The 16,281-nt window shown below is 46.8% G+C and overlaps 1 protein-coding gene across 1 annotated transcript in view; it reads right to left on the reverse strand.

Annotated features, from left to right (window-relative positions):
* Positions 1–16,025, reverse strand: part of wnt2bb (wingless-type MMTV integration site family, member 2Bb) — an 85,734-nt gene extending 69,709 nt beyond the window's left edge. The window contains exon 1 of the mRNA XM_078242002.1: positions 15,417–16,025. Coding sequence (XP_078098128.1) covers positions 15,417–15,604 — 188 coding nt within the window. The 5' untranslated portion in view covers positions 15,605–16,025. The remainder of the gene's footprint in view (positions 1–15,416) is intronic.
* Positions 16,026–16,281: the final 256 nt, after the last annotated feature.

Raw genomic sequence — 16,281 nt, forward strand, 5'->3', positions numbered from 1 at the left:
CACACAGTCTCACAAACAGTCACACACACACACCGTCACACACACAGTCACATACACACACACAGTCACACACACAGCCACACACACACAGTCACACATGCACACACACAGTCACACACACACAAAGTCACACACACACACAGTCACACACACACAGTCACACACACACACAGTCACACACACACACACTCACACAGTCACAGTCACAGTCACACAGTCACACACACACACAGTTACACACACACAGTCACACACACACAGTTACACACACACACAGTCACACACACACACAGTCACACACACTCACACAGTCACACACACACACAGTCACACACTCACACAGTCACACACACACACACAGTCACACACACACACAGTCACACACACAGTCACACACACAAAGCCACACACACACAGTCACACACACAGGCACACACAGTCACACACAGTCACACACACACAGTCACACACACACACAGTCACACACACACACACAGTCACACACACACACACACAGTCACATACACACACACAGTCACACACACACACAGCCACACACACACACACACACACACACACACAGTCACACACACACACACAGTCACACACACAGGCACACACACACACAGTCACACACACACACAGTCACACACACACACAGTCCCACACACACACACAGTCACACACACACACACACACAGTCACACACACAGAGTCACAGACACATGGCCTGAGTTTACCATCGCGTTGCACCCGTTATTGGGCACGGGAACATGGTAAAGTTGGACATGAGGCGAGTGGCACGATCCGCCCCGCCTCCGTGCCGGTTCCCCCTTTACCAAGGCCTGAAAAGGGCGCGATTGCCATTTAAATTCATTTGCATGCATCTAAATTGACTTAATGAGCTGCACACCCAATGTTACCGGTACTTCTCCCTTTACCGCTGCGTTCGCCCATCCAGAATCTGCGCGAAACAAACATGCTCCATATAAGTCCGATTTGGGCGCTCCATCAGTGAGGGTTAGTGAGGAGATAAGTGCCAAGCGTCCGACAGCTCTCTGCTTGAGATCGGTGGGCGGGGGATGGGGGGGGGGAGGGGGAAGGTGGGTCCACTGCCACTCTGTCTGAGAACAGTGGTGGTGGAAGGGGGGGAAAGAGCCTGCAATAAGTCTGGGTGGCAGAGGGGGTGGGGGGATAAGGGGGTCAGTAATATTGGGGGGATGGGGCAATGTTTGTGGGGACCAGGGGGAGGAATTATCTGTCCCGGGAGGGATGTGGCAGGGGAGCAGTATTCTATCATTTTCTTTCTGTGCATGCGCAGTTGGAGGCGCCGATCGGAGCGACAGGATTTTGGGCGCGTTAAGCCCCGCCCACAGGCTTCTGCAGCGCGATTCGGAATTGCGATATTTTCTCAGGCAGAATGCGTCTGGGGGCGCCTGAGAACGGGTCCAAAAATCGGATCTGAAACACTCCCAGTTTCAAGTCCGCCCAGCACTTAGAATCAAAATGGTAAAATAGGGCCCACAGTCTCACACACACAGTCACACAAACAGTCACACAAACAGTCTCACACACAGTCTCACACACACAGTCACACACACAGTCTCACACACACAGTCACACAAACAGTCACACAAACAGTCTCACACACACAGTCACACAAACAGTCTCACACACACAGTCACACACACAGTCTCACACACACAGTCACACAAACAGTCACACAAACAGTCTCACACACACAGTCACACACACAGTCTCACACACACAGTCACACAAACAGTCACACAAACAGTCTCACACACACAGTCACACACACAGTCTCACACACACAGTCACACGCACAGTCTCACACACACAGTCACACAAACAGTCTCACACACACAGTCACACACACAGTCTCACACACACAGTCACACAAACAGTCTCACACACACAGTCACACACACAGTCTCACACACACAGTCACACACACAGTCTCACACACACAGCCACACAAACAGTCACACAAACAGTCTCACACACACAGTCACACACACAGTCACACACACACAGTCACACACACAGTCTCATACACAGTCACACACACACAGTCACACACACAGTCACACACACACAGTCACACACACAGTCTCATACACAGTCACACACACACAGTCACACACACAGTCACACACACAGTCACACACACACAGTCACACACACAGTCTCATACACAGTCACACACACACAGTCACACACACAGTCACACACACAGTCACACACACACAGTCACACACACAGTCACACACACAGTCACACACACACAGTCACACACACAGTCTCATACACAGTCACACGCCAAGCAGAATTTTCCCATCCCACCTGCCGTGAGAATCGTAGCAGGTAGGGGGCGGACAATGCAAAAGCCCATTGACCTCAGGTGGGATTTTCTGGGTGAGTGCGGCCAGAAAGTCCCAGCCACAGTCTCTCTCACACAGTTTCAAACACGGGGGGCGATTTTATGAGAATAATTCTAAGTGCCTAGTTAACATGAAAACAGGAGAGTTTCAGATCCATTTTTTGAGTGACTCCAAATTCAGTATCTTATGCATTTAGAGAAGGAAGAAATGGACTAAACCATTTCCAGCCACCCGATGGAGTGGGCAGCGTTTAACTCACCAGGAAGGCTGCTGCAACAACACAGGGTGCCATTGCGCATGTGTTGACCTTTGGTTGCACAATGGCAGCCAGCAGAGAGCTGACAGATCCCTCAGAGGGCAGGGGCCAGGAAATAGGCGGGAGGCTGAATGTGCCGGATATCCGGTGCTGGTAAGATCGTGAGAGGCGAGAACCTGATTTCTCGGCTGTCGCGCAATTGTACCGGCTTGCCCTGCCCATCAATTGTCCCCACAGTCACACACAGTCACACACAGTCACACACACAGTCATACACAGTCACACACAGTCACACACAGTCTCACACACAGTCATACACAGTCACACACAGTCACACACAGTCTCACACACAGTCACACACAGTCACACACAGTCACACACAGTCTCACACACAGTCATACACAGTCACACACAGTCACACACACAGTCACACACAGTCACACACACAGTCTCACACACAGTCACTCACAGTCACACACACAGTCTCACACACAGTCACACACAGTCACACGCAGTCTCACACACAGTCACACACAGTCACACACAGTCACACACAGTCTCACACACAGTCATACACAGTCACACACACAGTCACACACAGTCACACACACAGTCTCACACACAGTCACTCACAGTCACACACACAGTCTCACACACAGTCATACACAGTCACACACAGTTACACACAGTCTCACACACAGTCACACACAGTCTCACACACAGTCACACACAGTCACACACAGTCTCACACACAGTCATACACAGTCACACACAGTCACACACAGTCTCACACACAGTCATACATAGTCACACACAGTCACACACAGTCTCACACACAGTCACACACAGTCTCACACACAGTCACACACACAGTCACACACAGTCTCACACACAGTCACACACACACAGTCATACACAGTCACACGCAGTCACACACAGTCTCACACACAGTCATACATAGTCACACACAGTCACACACAGTCTCACACACAGTCACACACAGTCTCACACACAGTCACACACAGTCACACACAGTCACACACACAGTCACACACAGTCTCACACACAGTCACACACAGTCACACACAGTCTCACACACAGTCACACACACAGTCACACACACAGTCTCACACACAGTCACACACAGTCACACACAGTCTCACACACAGTCACACACACAGTCACACACAGTCACATTTACAGTCACACACACAGTCGCACATAGTCACATTTACAGTCGCACACACATTGGGTGGTACTTTCTACCATAGTCTTACACACACACACACACACACAAACACACACACATATACACGCACATCATTATGCAACTGCACACACACACAAATGCACACAGACACACACACATACATACTCACATCATTATGCAAATACGCACTCACACACGCACACACACAGACACATGTACACACATGCACACACACACATCATTATGCAGATGCACACAACCAGCACACACATGCACACAGACAGACACACACACTGATGCGCGATTAAATCACTCGGGAGGCTGGATCGTACCCGGGAAATAAAGGCTTTTATTAGTAACAAGAATGGAGCATACTGCATAACAATACAATCCCAGACTAAAGGGTCACCCGGCAGTGCAGTGACCTTTATATTCCTACAGGTAGGCGGAGCCAACCGGAGTGTACCACAGAACAATACCAACAGGTAGAACACCCCAACCCTAACCCCAACAGTGACAACAGTAACATATGTACAAGTACCCATAGTGCTAACCATCTATAGTTCAGTACCCATAGTGGTAAGCAGCTATGGTTCACCACACACACCATTATGCAAATACACACACACACATGCACACATACACACACACATCATTATGCAAATACATACACAGATGCACACAGATGTACACACATCATTATCCACACATGCACACAGGCATCATTATGCAAATACACACACTCTCACAACACACGCACACACACACACACACACATTCACACACACATGCTCACACACACGCACATACACACCCATACACACACACACACGCACACACACACATGCACACACACACGCACAAGCACACACACTCACATATACATGCACACACACACATACACACACACTCAGTGTTAGAGAGAGAGAGCGAGACTGGGAACAGATCCTATGAGGGAAGTTTGAGCAGGTTACACCTTTACTCAATGGAGTTTCGAACAATGAGAGGTGATCTTATTAAAATATAGAAAGATTCTGAGGTGACTTCGAGCAGTAAATGCTGAGAGGAGGTTGCCCCTTGTGGGAAATCTAGAACAGTTTGAGAAAAAGGGGTTGTGTATTTATGACGGAAATGAGGAGGAATTTCAGCTCTGAGAGGGTCATGAAACTTTGGAATTTCCTAGCCTGGAGAGCGTGGAAACTGGGTCATTGAATATATTCAAGGCTGAGATTCTTGAACTACACGGGAGACAGGGGTTATGGGGAAGAAGCAGGAAAGTGGAATCATGGCCAAGATCAGTCAGGATTTTATTGCAAGGTGAAGGAGGCTGGAGCGGGAGATTCCTGCTCCTATTTGTTATGTTCTGACGTTCTTTCCAGTTAAACAGCATGAACCTAAATCAATGTCTCGAAATTGAAAGTGTTGCGATTATTCAGCCAGATGTGAAGGAACCACAACAGAACTTGAATAGAATCTGCTTTCAATGGACTCCAATGGCTGAATGTTGACATGGTCATTGGGAACCTGGTGAAGGCGGCATGGTGGCACAGTGGTTAGCACTGCTGCCTCACAGCTCCAGGGACCTGGGTTCGAATCCCGGCTTGGGTCACTGTCTGTGTGGAGTTTGCACGTTCTCTCCGTGTCTGCGTGGGCTTCCTCCGGGTGCTTCGGTTTCCTCCCACAGTCGGAAAGACGTGCTGGTTAGGGTGCATTGACCATGCTAAATTCTCCCTCAGTCTACCCAAACAGGCGCCGGAGGGTGGCGGGGTCGTGAACTTACTCGAGGCAGTACAGCACCTTCTGGCCGAGTTTTACAGGCAGCAACCTATTCACAGCTGGGCTCTGCACTTGCTGTTTAATGAGGGGTGGCGGAAGAGGGAGGCAGGAGCTCAGGACAGTGCGGCCCCACTGCAAAGGAGTCCGGCAGCCTTCACTACCTGACCTGGGGGAGTGCTCCTGAGACCCAAGCAACAGAATTGACAGGTGATCACTAAAGTCAGAATCAGGGGAGTGGCTGAGACCTCATTAGTTTATTTGTTAGTGTCACAAATAAGGCTTACATTAACACTGTAATGAAGTTACTGCGAAAATCCATTAGTCGCCACACTCCGGCGCCTGTTCGGGTACACTGAGGGAGAATTTAGCAAGGCCAATGCACCAAACCAGCATGTCTTTCGGACTGCGGGAGGAAACTGGAGCACCCGGAGGAAACCCACGCAGACACGGGGAGAACGTGCAGACTCCGCACAGACAGTGACCCAAGCTGGGAATCGAACCCAGGTCCCTGGCGCTGTGAGGCGGCAGTGCTAGCCACTGTGCCACTGTGTTGCCCATGATGCCACGATGACCGGAATAGGGCCTGGGTAAGATGTTGTATCGGAGAATTGATGCAGACTTGATGGGCCGAATGGCCTCTTTCGACACTGTTGGGATTCTATGACCATCAGAAACTGGGTCATCGCTGCAATGATCGTGAATCCCCCAATTGCGTTGTAGTAACATCGATATCGCGTTCTACACAAACAGAAGGACATCATGGAGATTGAAGGCTCTGTTCCAATTGTTGATAATCCTGGTCTCGGCTGTGAAACTGAACACTGTGGCAGCGAATGTTATCATTAATTAAAGAAATTCTAACTAATAAAAATTCAATTACTTTGGTATTTTGTATCACAATTCAAGTAGGAAATATTTTGAGATATTTTATCAAAAGGATAAAAGGGAAAATAAAATAAAAGAGGGATTAAAGCGGCACAGTGGTTAGCACTGCTGCCTCACAGCGCCAGGGACCCGGGTTCAATTCCAGCCTCGGATCACTGTCTGTATGGAGTTTGCATGTTCTCCCCATGTCTGCGTGGGTTTCCTCCGGGTGCTCTAGTTTCTTCCCGCTCTCCAAAGATGTGCAGGTCAGGTGGATTGCTAAATTGCCCCTTAGTGTCAGTGGGATTAGCAGGGTAAATACATGGGGTTATGGAGATTGGGCCTGGGTGGGATTGTTCGTAGAAATCACAGAAATCATAAAAAGTCTGCAGTGCAGGAGGCCATTCGGCCCATCAAGTCTACACCAACAACAATCCCACCCAGGCCATATCCCTGTAACCCCACATATTTGCCCCGCTAATCTACACATCCCGGGACATCTTTGGACTGTGGGAGGAAACCCACACAGACAGGGGAAGAACGTGCAAACCCCACACAGACAGTCACCCGAGGTTAGAATTGAACCCGGGTCCCTGGCGTTGTGAGGCAGCAGTGCTAACCACTGTGCCAACGTGCCGCAGTCTGTGTCGGTGCAGGCTTGATTAAAGGACATTAGTGAACCAGAAGGGTTTTTCTGACAATCGACAGTGGTTTGATGGTGATCAGTAGATTCTTAATTTCAGATATTTTTTATTGAATATAAATTCCACCATCTGCCGTGGCGGGATTCGAACCCGGGTCCCCAGAACATTAGCTGAGTTTCTGGATTAATAGTCTAGCGATAATACCACTAGGCCAACCGGACTAATAACCTTGCACGGTGATTTGCTAGTGCTACTGGGGAAAATTTAAATGTGATGTTTGTGGGGAAAAGGGAATGATATTAGCAAGGCAAAACAAGGTACGGAGAATGGGGAGACCCAGATAGCACTGGAGTAGGAAATAGTATCTTATTAGAGAGGGTCAAAGTAAGAGGGAATGTAATAAGGTCTAAAATAGGTTAACTATGCTTGTATCTAAGTACATGGAGTGTGGAAAACAATGTTGGTGAGCTCCAGGTGTACATAGCCACGTGATAATAAAACAGACATAAACAGAGATATGACTCAAAGAAGGGTGGGACTGACTACTAAATATCCCTGGATACAAGGTGTTCAGGAAAGAAAGGGGAAGAAGGAAAGCCGGAGGGGTTGGCAGCATTGATTAAGGAGAACATTGCAGTGCTGGAGAGAGAGGAGGTGTCAAGAGGGGCCAAGGACAGAATCTATTTAGTTAGTCCTGAGAAAGAATAGAGGAACCATTACACTATCGGGTGTATTATGTAGGTCTCCGACTAGTGGGGAAGATCAAATTGGCAAGGAAATTCCAGAGAGGAGAAAGGATTCTGGAAGTAATTAAGATGAAGGACATTAATTATTCTAACATACACTGGGATAATAATTGTGCAAAGAACGGTTGGGGGGAGGGGGAGGGGATGTTGGGTGAAATTTATAAGGTGTGTTCAGGAGAATCTTCTAGATCAGTACATCTCTGGCTCAATGAGGAGGATGTGGAGATGCCGGCGTTGGACTGGGGTGAACACAGTAAGAAGTTTAACAACACCAGGTTAAAGTCCAACAGGTTTATTTGGTAGCAAAAGCCACACAAGCTTTCGGAGCTCTTAGCCCCTTCTTCAGGTGAGTGAAGATATTTCTTCTTCACCTGAAGAAGGGGCTAAGAGCTCCGAAAGCTTGTGTGGCTTTTGCTACCAAATAACTCAATGAGGAGGAGACATTGCTGGATCGTTCTCGGGAATGAACTGGGTCAATCAAATGGATCGGGTAGATCAAACTCCAGTCTGGGAACATTTAGAGAACAGTGATCATGGTATCATAAGCTTTAGGGTAGCCATGGGAAAGGACAAGGAATAAGTAATAAGCTGGGGAGGGTTCAATTTCAATGGGGTGAGGACAGATCTGGTCCAGGTAAATTAGAATCAAAGATTAGCAGATAGGACTTTAATGGAACAATGGGCTGCTTTCAAAAGGGAGATAGTTTGGGTAGAGACGAGGTACATTGCCACGAGGGGGGTAAGATAAAACAAAAAAATCCAGATCTCTCTGGCTGATGGCAGTGATAGAGAATAAGATAAAGCTTAAAAAGGCTGCATCTGATGGATGTCAGGTGGATAATACAATTGAGAACCAGGATGAACATGAAACCTTCAGAAGAAAGTGAAAGGAAATGAGAGACACAAAGAGAGAGCATAAGAAAAGACCGGCAGCAAACATAAAACAGAATCCAAAAATCTCTCATAAGAGGTCTTGTGGCGCAGTGGGTTAGCGTCCCTGCCTCTGAACCAGAAGCTCCAGGTTCGAGTCCCACCCCAGAACTTGATGGTCAAGGAAGGTGCGTTTATAACATGGTCAAACAGGTTGAGTGTCAACCTGCAAAATCCTTCCAAACACTCCAGTGGCTGGTGGTAAGAGCGGGAGGGACTTCTGGTCAACCACACTTGATGTGGAGTGGTGCCAATGGCGAGAGACTAGCCACCTGTTGGATGAATTCATAGAATCCCTAAAGTACAGAAGGAGGCCAATCGGCCCATCGAGTCTGTACCAACCACAATCCCACCCTGGCCCTATTCCCGTAACCCCCCCCCAACGCATTTTCCCTGCTAATGCCCCTGACACTAGGGGCAATTTACCATGGCCAATCAACCTAACCTGCACATCTTTGGACTGTGGGAGGAAACCGGAGCACCTGGAGGAAAACCCCACGCAGACACGGGAAGAACGTGCAAACTCCACACAGACAATGACCTGAGGCCGGAATCGAACCTGGGACCCTGGCGCTGTGAAGGCAGCAGTGCTAACCACTGTGTCATGGGTGCTGCCCGTTCCAGGAATTATATATATAGAAACCCTACAGTGCAGAAGGAGGCCATTCGGCCCATCGAGTCTGCACCGACCACAATCCCACCCAGGCCCTACCCCCACATATTTACCCGCTAATCTACGCATCAGGACTCTAAGGGGCAATTTTTTTTTTTTAACCTGGCCAATCAACCTAACCCGCACATCTTTGGACTAGCTATTACTAGCTATGGAAACAGACAAAAGTGCCTTGGTGCACCGCTCGGTGTGGAAAGGGAATTGAAATGGAATGGAAAAACCATCTAATAGTAAAAAGGGAGGGGTGGGGCTGAGGTCGGGAGAAAAAAGGGAATCTGTCTCCGAAGAAAGGGAACATGACTGAGATGGATTTGTTGCATCTGTCTTTACTGAGGAAGAAAGGTGCTCCCCAGGTCATAGTGAGAGAGGGTTTAAGGTACCGAATGGGCTACAAAATGATCAAAAGGGTTGTAATCGCTTGGAAGGCTGGTTGTAATTCAAGTTGATTTGTCACCCAGGACTGGGTGAGATGCACCGAGGGAGACAACTCCGGAGGCAGTAGCTATAATCTTCCAATCCTCCTCAGATACAAGTGTTGTGCCAGGGGAATGGAGAATTGAAAATGTTAAATCCTTGTCTGCAAAAAGGTGTAAAGATGAACCCAGTAACTGCAGCTTAACCTCAGTGGTGGAAAAGCTTTTAGAAACGTTAGTTCAGAACGAGATGAACAGTCACCTGGACAAAAGTGAATGATTTAAGGGAATAGCCAGCTTGGATTGGTTTCAGGCAAATTGCGTTTTAACTAAATTGCTTGGGTTTTTGATCAGGTAACGGGGATGGTTAATGAAGGGAATGCAGTTGATGTGGTCTACATGGACTTCAAAAAGACATTTGATAAAATTGGAGCTCATGGACTAAAAGGGTCAGTGGTACCATGGACTCAGAATTAGCTGAATGACAGGAATACAGGGTTTTCATGAATGGTTGCCTTGCGAAGAACATAGAACAAAGAACAAAGAACACTATAGTACAGGAACAGGCTCTTTGGCCCTCCAAGCGTGCACTGGTCACGTTGTCCTATCTAGACCAACCACATGTATCCCTCTATTCCCTGCCTGTTCATATGCCTATCCAGATAAGTCTTAAATGTCACTAACATGTCTGCCTCAACCACCTCACTTGGCAGTGCATTCCAGGCCCCCACCACCCTCTGTGTAAAGAAACTTCCCCCGCACATCTCCATTGAACCTTTCCCCCCTTATCTTGAACTTGTGCCCCCTTGTAATTGTCATTTCTGCCCTGGGAAAAAGCTTCCAACTGTTCACCTTATCTATACCCCTCATAATTTTATAAATTTCTATCAGATCGCCCCACAGCCTCTGGCTTTCCAGGGAGAACAATCCCAGTTTATTCAATCTCTCCTCATAGCTAATACCCTCCATACCAGGCAACATCCTGGTAAACCTTTTCTGTACTCTCTCCAAAGCCTCCACATCCTTCTGGTAGTGTGGCGATCAGAATTGGACACAGTATTCCAAATGTGGTCTAACCAACATTTAATACAACTGTAACATAATTTGCCAACTTTTATACTCGATGCAAGCGTGTCATATGCTTTCTTCACCTCCTTTTCTACCTGTGCTGCCACTTTTAAGGATCTGTGGACGTGTACTCCCAGATCTCCCCGATATAGCCCCCACCTGAATTGGATCTGCCAAAATCCATCACCTCACATTTGTCTGGATTAAATTCCATCTGCCATTTCTCTGCCCAATTTTCCAGCCTATCTATATCTTGCTGTAGTCTCTGACAATCTTCATCACTATCCACGACTCCAGCAATCTTAGTATCATCTGCAAACTTGCTAATCAGACCAGCTACGTTTTCTTCCAAATCATTTATGTATATTACAAACAATAGAGGTCCCAGCACTGATCCCTGCCTAACACCGCTAGTTACAGACCTCCATTCAGAAAAACACCCTTCCACCGCTACCTTCTATGGCCAAGCCAGTTCTGAATCCATCTAGCTAGTTCACCCTTAATCCTGTGTGATTTAACCTTTTGCACCAGCCTGTCATGAGGGACCTTGTCAAATGCTTTACTAAAGCAAAACTGGAGGAAGGTTTACTGTGGGGTCCCCCAGAGGCTGGCATTAGGAGCCTTACTTTCTTCGATACATATTAATGTTCTAGACTTAGGTACAAAGGGTAGAATTTTAAGATTTATGAATAACACAAATCATGGGCATATGGTGAACTGTAAGGAGGATACTGATAAAATTCATTAGGACGTAAACAGATTGGTGGAATGTGCAGACAAGTGGCAGACAGAGCTTTTTGCACAGAAGTGTGAAGTGATTCATTTTGGTGAGAGAAATGAGGAGAGACAACATAAAGATAAGGATACAGCTTGAAACAGAGTTCAGGAACAGAGAAACCTGGGAGTATATGCACACGAATCTTTAAAGAATGTAGGGCAGGTTGAGAAAGTGTTTTTTTTATTCCACGGTGGGACATGGGCGTCGCTGGCTGGGCCAGCATTTATCACCCATCCCTAGTTGTCCTTGGAGGACAGTTGAGAGTCAACCACATTGCTGTGGCTCTGTAGTCGCACATAAACCAGACCAGGTAAGGACGGCAGATTTCCTTCCCTAAAGGACATTTGTGAACCAGATGGGTTTTTCCCACAATTGACAATGGTTTCACGGTCATCAGTAGATTCTTAATTCCTGATTTGTTTTAAAAATTGAATTCAAATTCCACCATCTGCCGTGGCAGGATTTGAATCCAGGTCCCCTCAACATTAACTGAGTTTCTGGATTAATAGTCTAACAATAATACCACTAGGCCATTACCTCCCTTTAATAAAGTACACAAGAATCTAAGCTTTCTAAATAGGCCTGTGGAGTATAAAAGCAAGTGAGTTATGATAGTTATGATGAACCTGTATTCAACAATAGTGAGGCCTCAACTGGAATATTGTATCCAGTTCTGAACATCATATTTCATGAGGGATGTGAAGAAATTGGAAAAGATCCAGCAAAGATTTACGGGAATGGGTACAGGGATAGAGAAGGGTTGACACAATGGTTAGCACTGCTACTTCACAGCGCCAGGGACCTGGGTTCAATTCCGGCCTTGGGTGACTGTCTGTGTGGAGTTTGCATGTTCTCCCTGTGCTTTTAAAAAATTCATTCATGGGACATAAGGTGTCGCTGGCTGGCCAGCATTTATTGCCCATCCCTAATTGCCCGAGGACAGTTGAGAGTCAACCACATTGCTGTGGCTCTGGAGTCACATGTAGGCCAGACCAGGTAAGGACGGCAGATTTCCTTCCCTAAAGGACATTAGTGAACCAGATGGGTTTTTCCGACAATCGACAATAGTTTCATGGTCACCATTACTGGGACTAGTTTTCAATTCTAGATTTATTGATTCATTGAATTCCTTAATTAATTGCATGTAAATTCCACCAGTTACCATTTGAACCCATGTTGGATAAAGGTATCAATGGTTATGGAGCAGAGGCAGGTAAATGGGATGAGGTGCAGATCAGCCATGATCCATTGGAATGATGGGGCAGGTTCAAGGGGCTGAATGGCTGATAACCTCAGAGACAACGACATTTGGCAATTTATTGATCAACGAAGGCCCTTTGCAGCTCATGGGTCAATCCTCGTGTCTTCCAAAACCCCTCGCGTGATTCCTCCCCAGGGCACTGAGGCCAACTGGCCTTCCTGACAGGGGGCAAGAACTTTTTTTTATTCTTCCATGTGTTGTTGTTGTTGATGTATTTACGGCCCATCCCTAATTGCCCTTCAACTGAGTGGCTTACTGGACCATTTCAGAGGGCAGTTAAGAGTCAACCACATTGCTGTAGCTCTGGAGTCACATGTAGGCCAGATCAGGTAGGGACAGCAGATTTCCTTCGACGATGTTCTCATGGTGATCAGTAGATTCTTAATTCCAGATATTTTTATTGAATTCAAATTTCATCATCTGCCATAGTGGGATTCGAACCCGAGTCCCCAGAACATTAGCTGAGTTTCTGGATTAATGGTCTAGCGATAATACCACTAGGCCATTGCTACCCCCAAAACATTGAATGTATTCAAGAGGTGGCTAGGTATAGACTTGGGGGCGAATGAAATCAAAGGTTATGGGGAGAAAGCAGGATTAGGCTATTGAGTTGGACAATCAGCCATGATGGTGATGAATGGTGGAGCAGGCGCGAGGCTCCGAAACCCTCCTGCGTGGGTTTCCTCCAGTTTCCTCCCACAGTTGAAAGATATGCAGGTTAGGTGGATTGGCCATGGTAAATTGCCCCTTTGTGTCCAAAGATGTCTAGGTTAGGTAGATTAGCCATGGTAAATGCACACGATTACAGGGAGAGGGGAGGGTCTGGGTGGGATTCTCTTTTGGTGAGTCAGTGCAGATTCGATGGGCCGAATGGCTGCACTGTAGGGATTCTATGGTTCTATGGATGAGGAACTTCTGTTCTGTGAATAGATGGGAGAAACTGTGACTGTTTCCCTTGGGAAAGGGAAGATTAGGAGGAGATTTGATAGAGGTTGAAAATCATGAAGGATCTGGACAGAGTGAATGGGGAGAATGTGTTCCTGTTGGCAGCAGGATTCAGAATCAGAGGAACAGATTTATGCCGATCACTAAAAAAAAAGCAATGGCCACATGAGGAACAATAATTTTACAAAGCAAGTGGTTAGGCTCGCCTGAGTATGTGCCTGGAGGCAGATTTAATCATGACTTTCAAAAGGGAATTGGATAATTACCTGGAGATAAAAAATTTGCAGGGCTATAGGCAAAAGACAGGGGAGTGGGACTAGGTGACATGATCTTGGAAGAGCAGTTACGATGGGCTGAACGGCCTCTTTCTATGCTGTAACCATTCTATGATTCTATCAAATGGTCACTGTTGTAATTTAGGAAACACAGCAGTCAATTGGCACACAGTTAGTTCCCAGAAACAGCAATGAGTTAATGATTAGATAATCTGTTTTGCTGAATGTTGGTTGAGCAATAAATATTGGCCAGGACCCTGGGGAGAACTTCCCTACTCTTCTTCGAAATGGTGCCAAGGGATCTTTTATGACCACCAGACAGGGTCTGGCTTTAACGACTTATCCGAAAAGACAAATCCTTGGATTTCGACTGAACCCACCACCCTCTGACTGTGAGGTGACTGAGCCATGGCTGTCAGCAGAAAGGTCGGGAGGGTCGGGAACGATAAAGCCACGGTCACAGGGCACAATCCTCTAACTTTCTCCAGCCAGTTCATGGTGTTGTGAATGGATTGGACAGGGAATTGAAAGGGGTCCAAACGGGAGTTGGGAACAGTACAAAGTATTACGTAGCATTTGCCACACAGAAATAGGCCATTCGGCCAAACTGGTCTATACTAGCACTTGTGTTCCGCATAAGATTCCTTCCACCATACCCCATTTAACCTCATCAGCGTTATCACTCTCTTCCTTTCTTTGTCATGTTTTTATATAGCTTCTCTTTAAAGGCACCTATGCTTCAAGCCTCAATTACCAATTAGAAAGTTCCACATTGTCACCGCTCCCTGGGCAAAGAAGTTTCTCCTGAATTCCCTATTGGATTTATTAATGACTATCTTATATTGAAGGCTTCAAAGTCTGGTCTTGCCCACAAGTTGAAACAAATTTTTCAGTCTACCCTATCGAGACCCTTCATAATCCTCAAGATCTCCCTCCCTTCTCACTCTTTCAGCTTTCGAGAGAAAAAGTCCCCAGCCTGTTCAATCTATTCTGAGGATATAACCTCTCAGCCCTGGTATCTTCCCAGTAAATATCTTTGCACCGTCTCCGGTGCTTCTATATACATTTTGCAACGAGGGGACCTCCTTGAAATAAACGGACTCCCCATCCCGCAAACCAGTCAGCAAAACAAGTGGAAATGACTTTGGTCATGATTTTGAATGAATCGGACTTACCACCAGGAAGACTCCACTCGTGGTGTCAGTGTGAGTAATATTAATATAAAGGCCAGGTAAAGTCTGGAGCAGGTACTAGTCCCATCATTGCTTGCTGCCCTGTTAAACAGCCTCACACCATCTTCCCCAGAGGTATGGGACATTTTCCAGTGAAGCCTGGATTCCTCAGCTCTGGTCCGCCCCGACATTTTTACGTTTTAACAACAAGAAAATCCCCACAATCTTGCAGAAGATCGACAAGGTTTTGGGTACAAACAATTCTTCCTGATGTCTTCAAATTGTCAATGGTTGTATCTTAAAAATCCTGGCGATTTTGACCTGTTAAATTCATCCTCTGATGTGGTCGGGTCTTCATCCTTTGAGCTGACACCTCAAAATTAATCTGTAAATTTCCCTTTTGTAAAGTCAGGGCTGAGATGAGCGATCGTGGCTTTTAACTGAATGTTTTTTTTTTCTCTTTCTCCTCTCTCTCTCTCTCTTTCCCCTCCTCTGTGCTTTCTTGGTTGCTGAGTCAGGGAGCACCTTGATCGGATCTACAGTGAAGCACTGGCAGTGTGCGACTGTCTCTGTTCCTCTCCTTGTGGGTTGAGTCGATAACAGTGTTGTACCGTGAGAGAGCCCTGGCACTCTTGGCTGTTGACCGGCGATCTATTTGCTGACACCAGGGCTGAGGCTGAGCTGCAGATTCCAAAAAGCACCACATCCCCACCTGCTGGAGTAAAATTACACACTCTCACACACGCAGACACACAAGAGTTCAGAAGATGTACAAAGGCTTAAAGCGATTAAATACCTAATACTAAACGTTGCACCTGGGTCCTAGAGCCCAGTGGAATTGGTCGACCATGGTGCTGTCCAATGTTAC

The sequence above is a fragment of the Mustelus asterias genome, chromosome 25 (assembly GCF_964213995.1).
Source record: "Mustelus asterias chromosome 25, sMusAst1.hap1.1, whole genome shotgun sequence".
Lineage (NCBI taxonomy): Eukaryota > Metazoa > Chordata > Chondrichthyes > Carcharhiniformes > Triakidae > Mustelus > Mustelus asterias.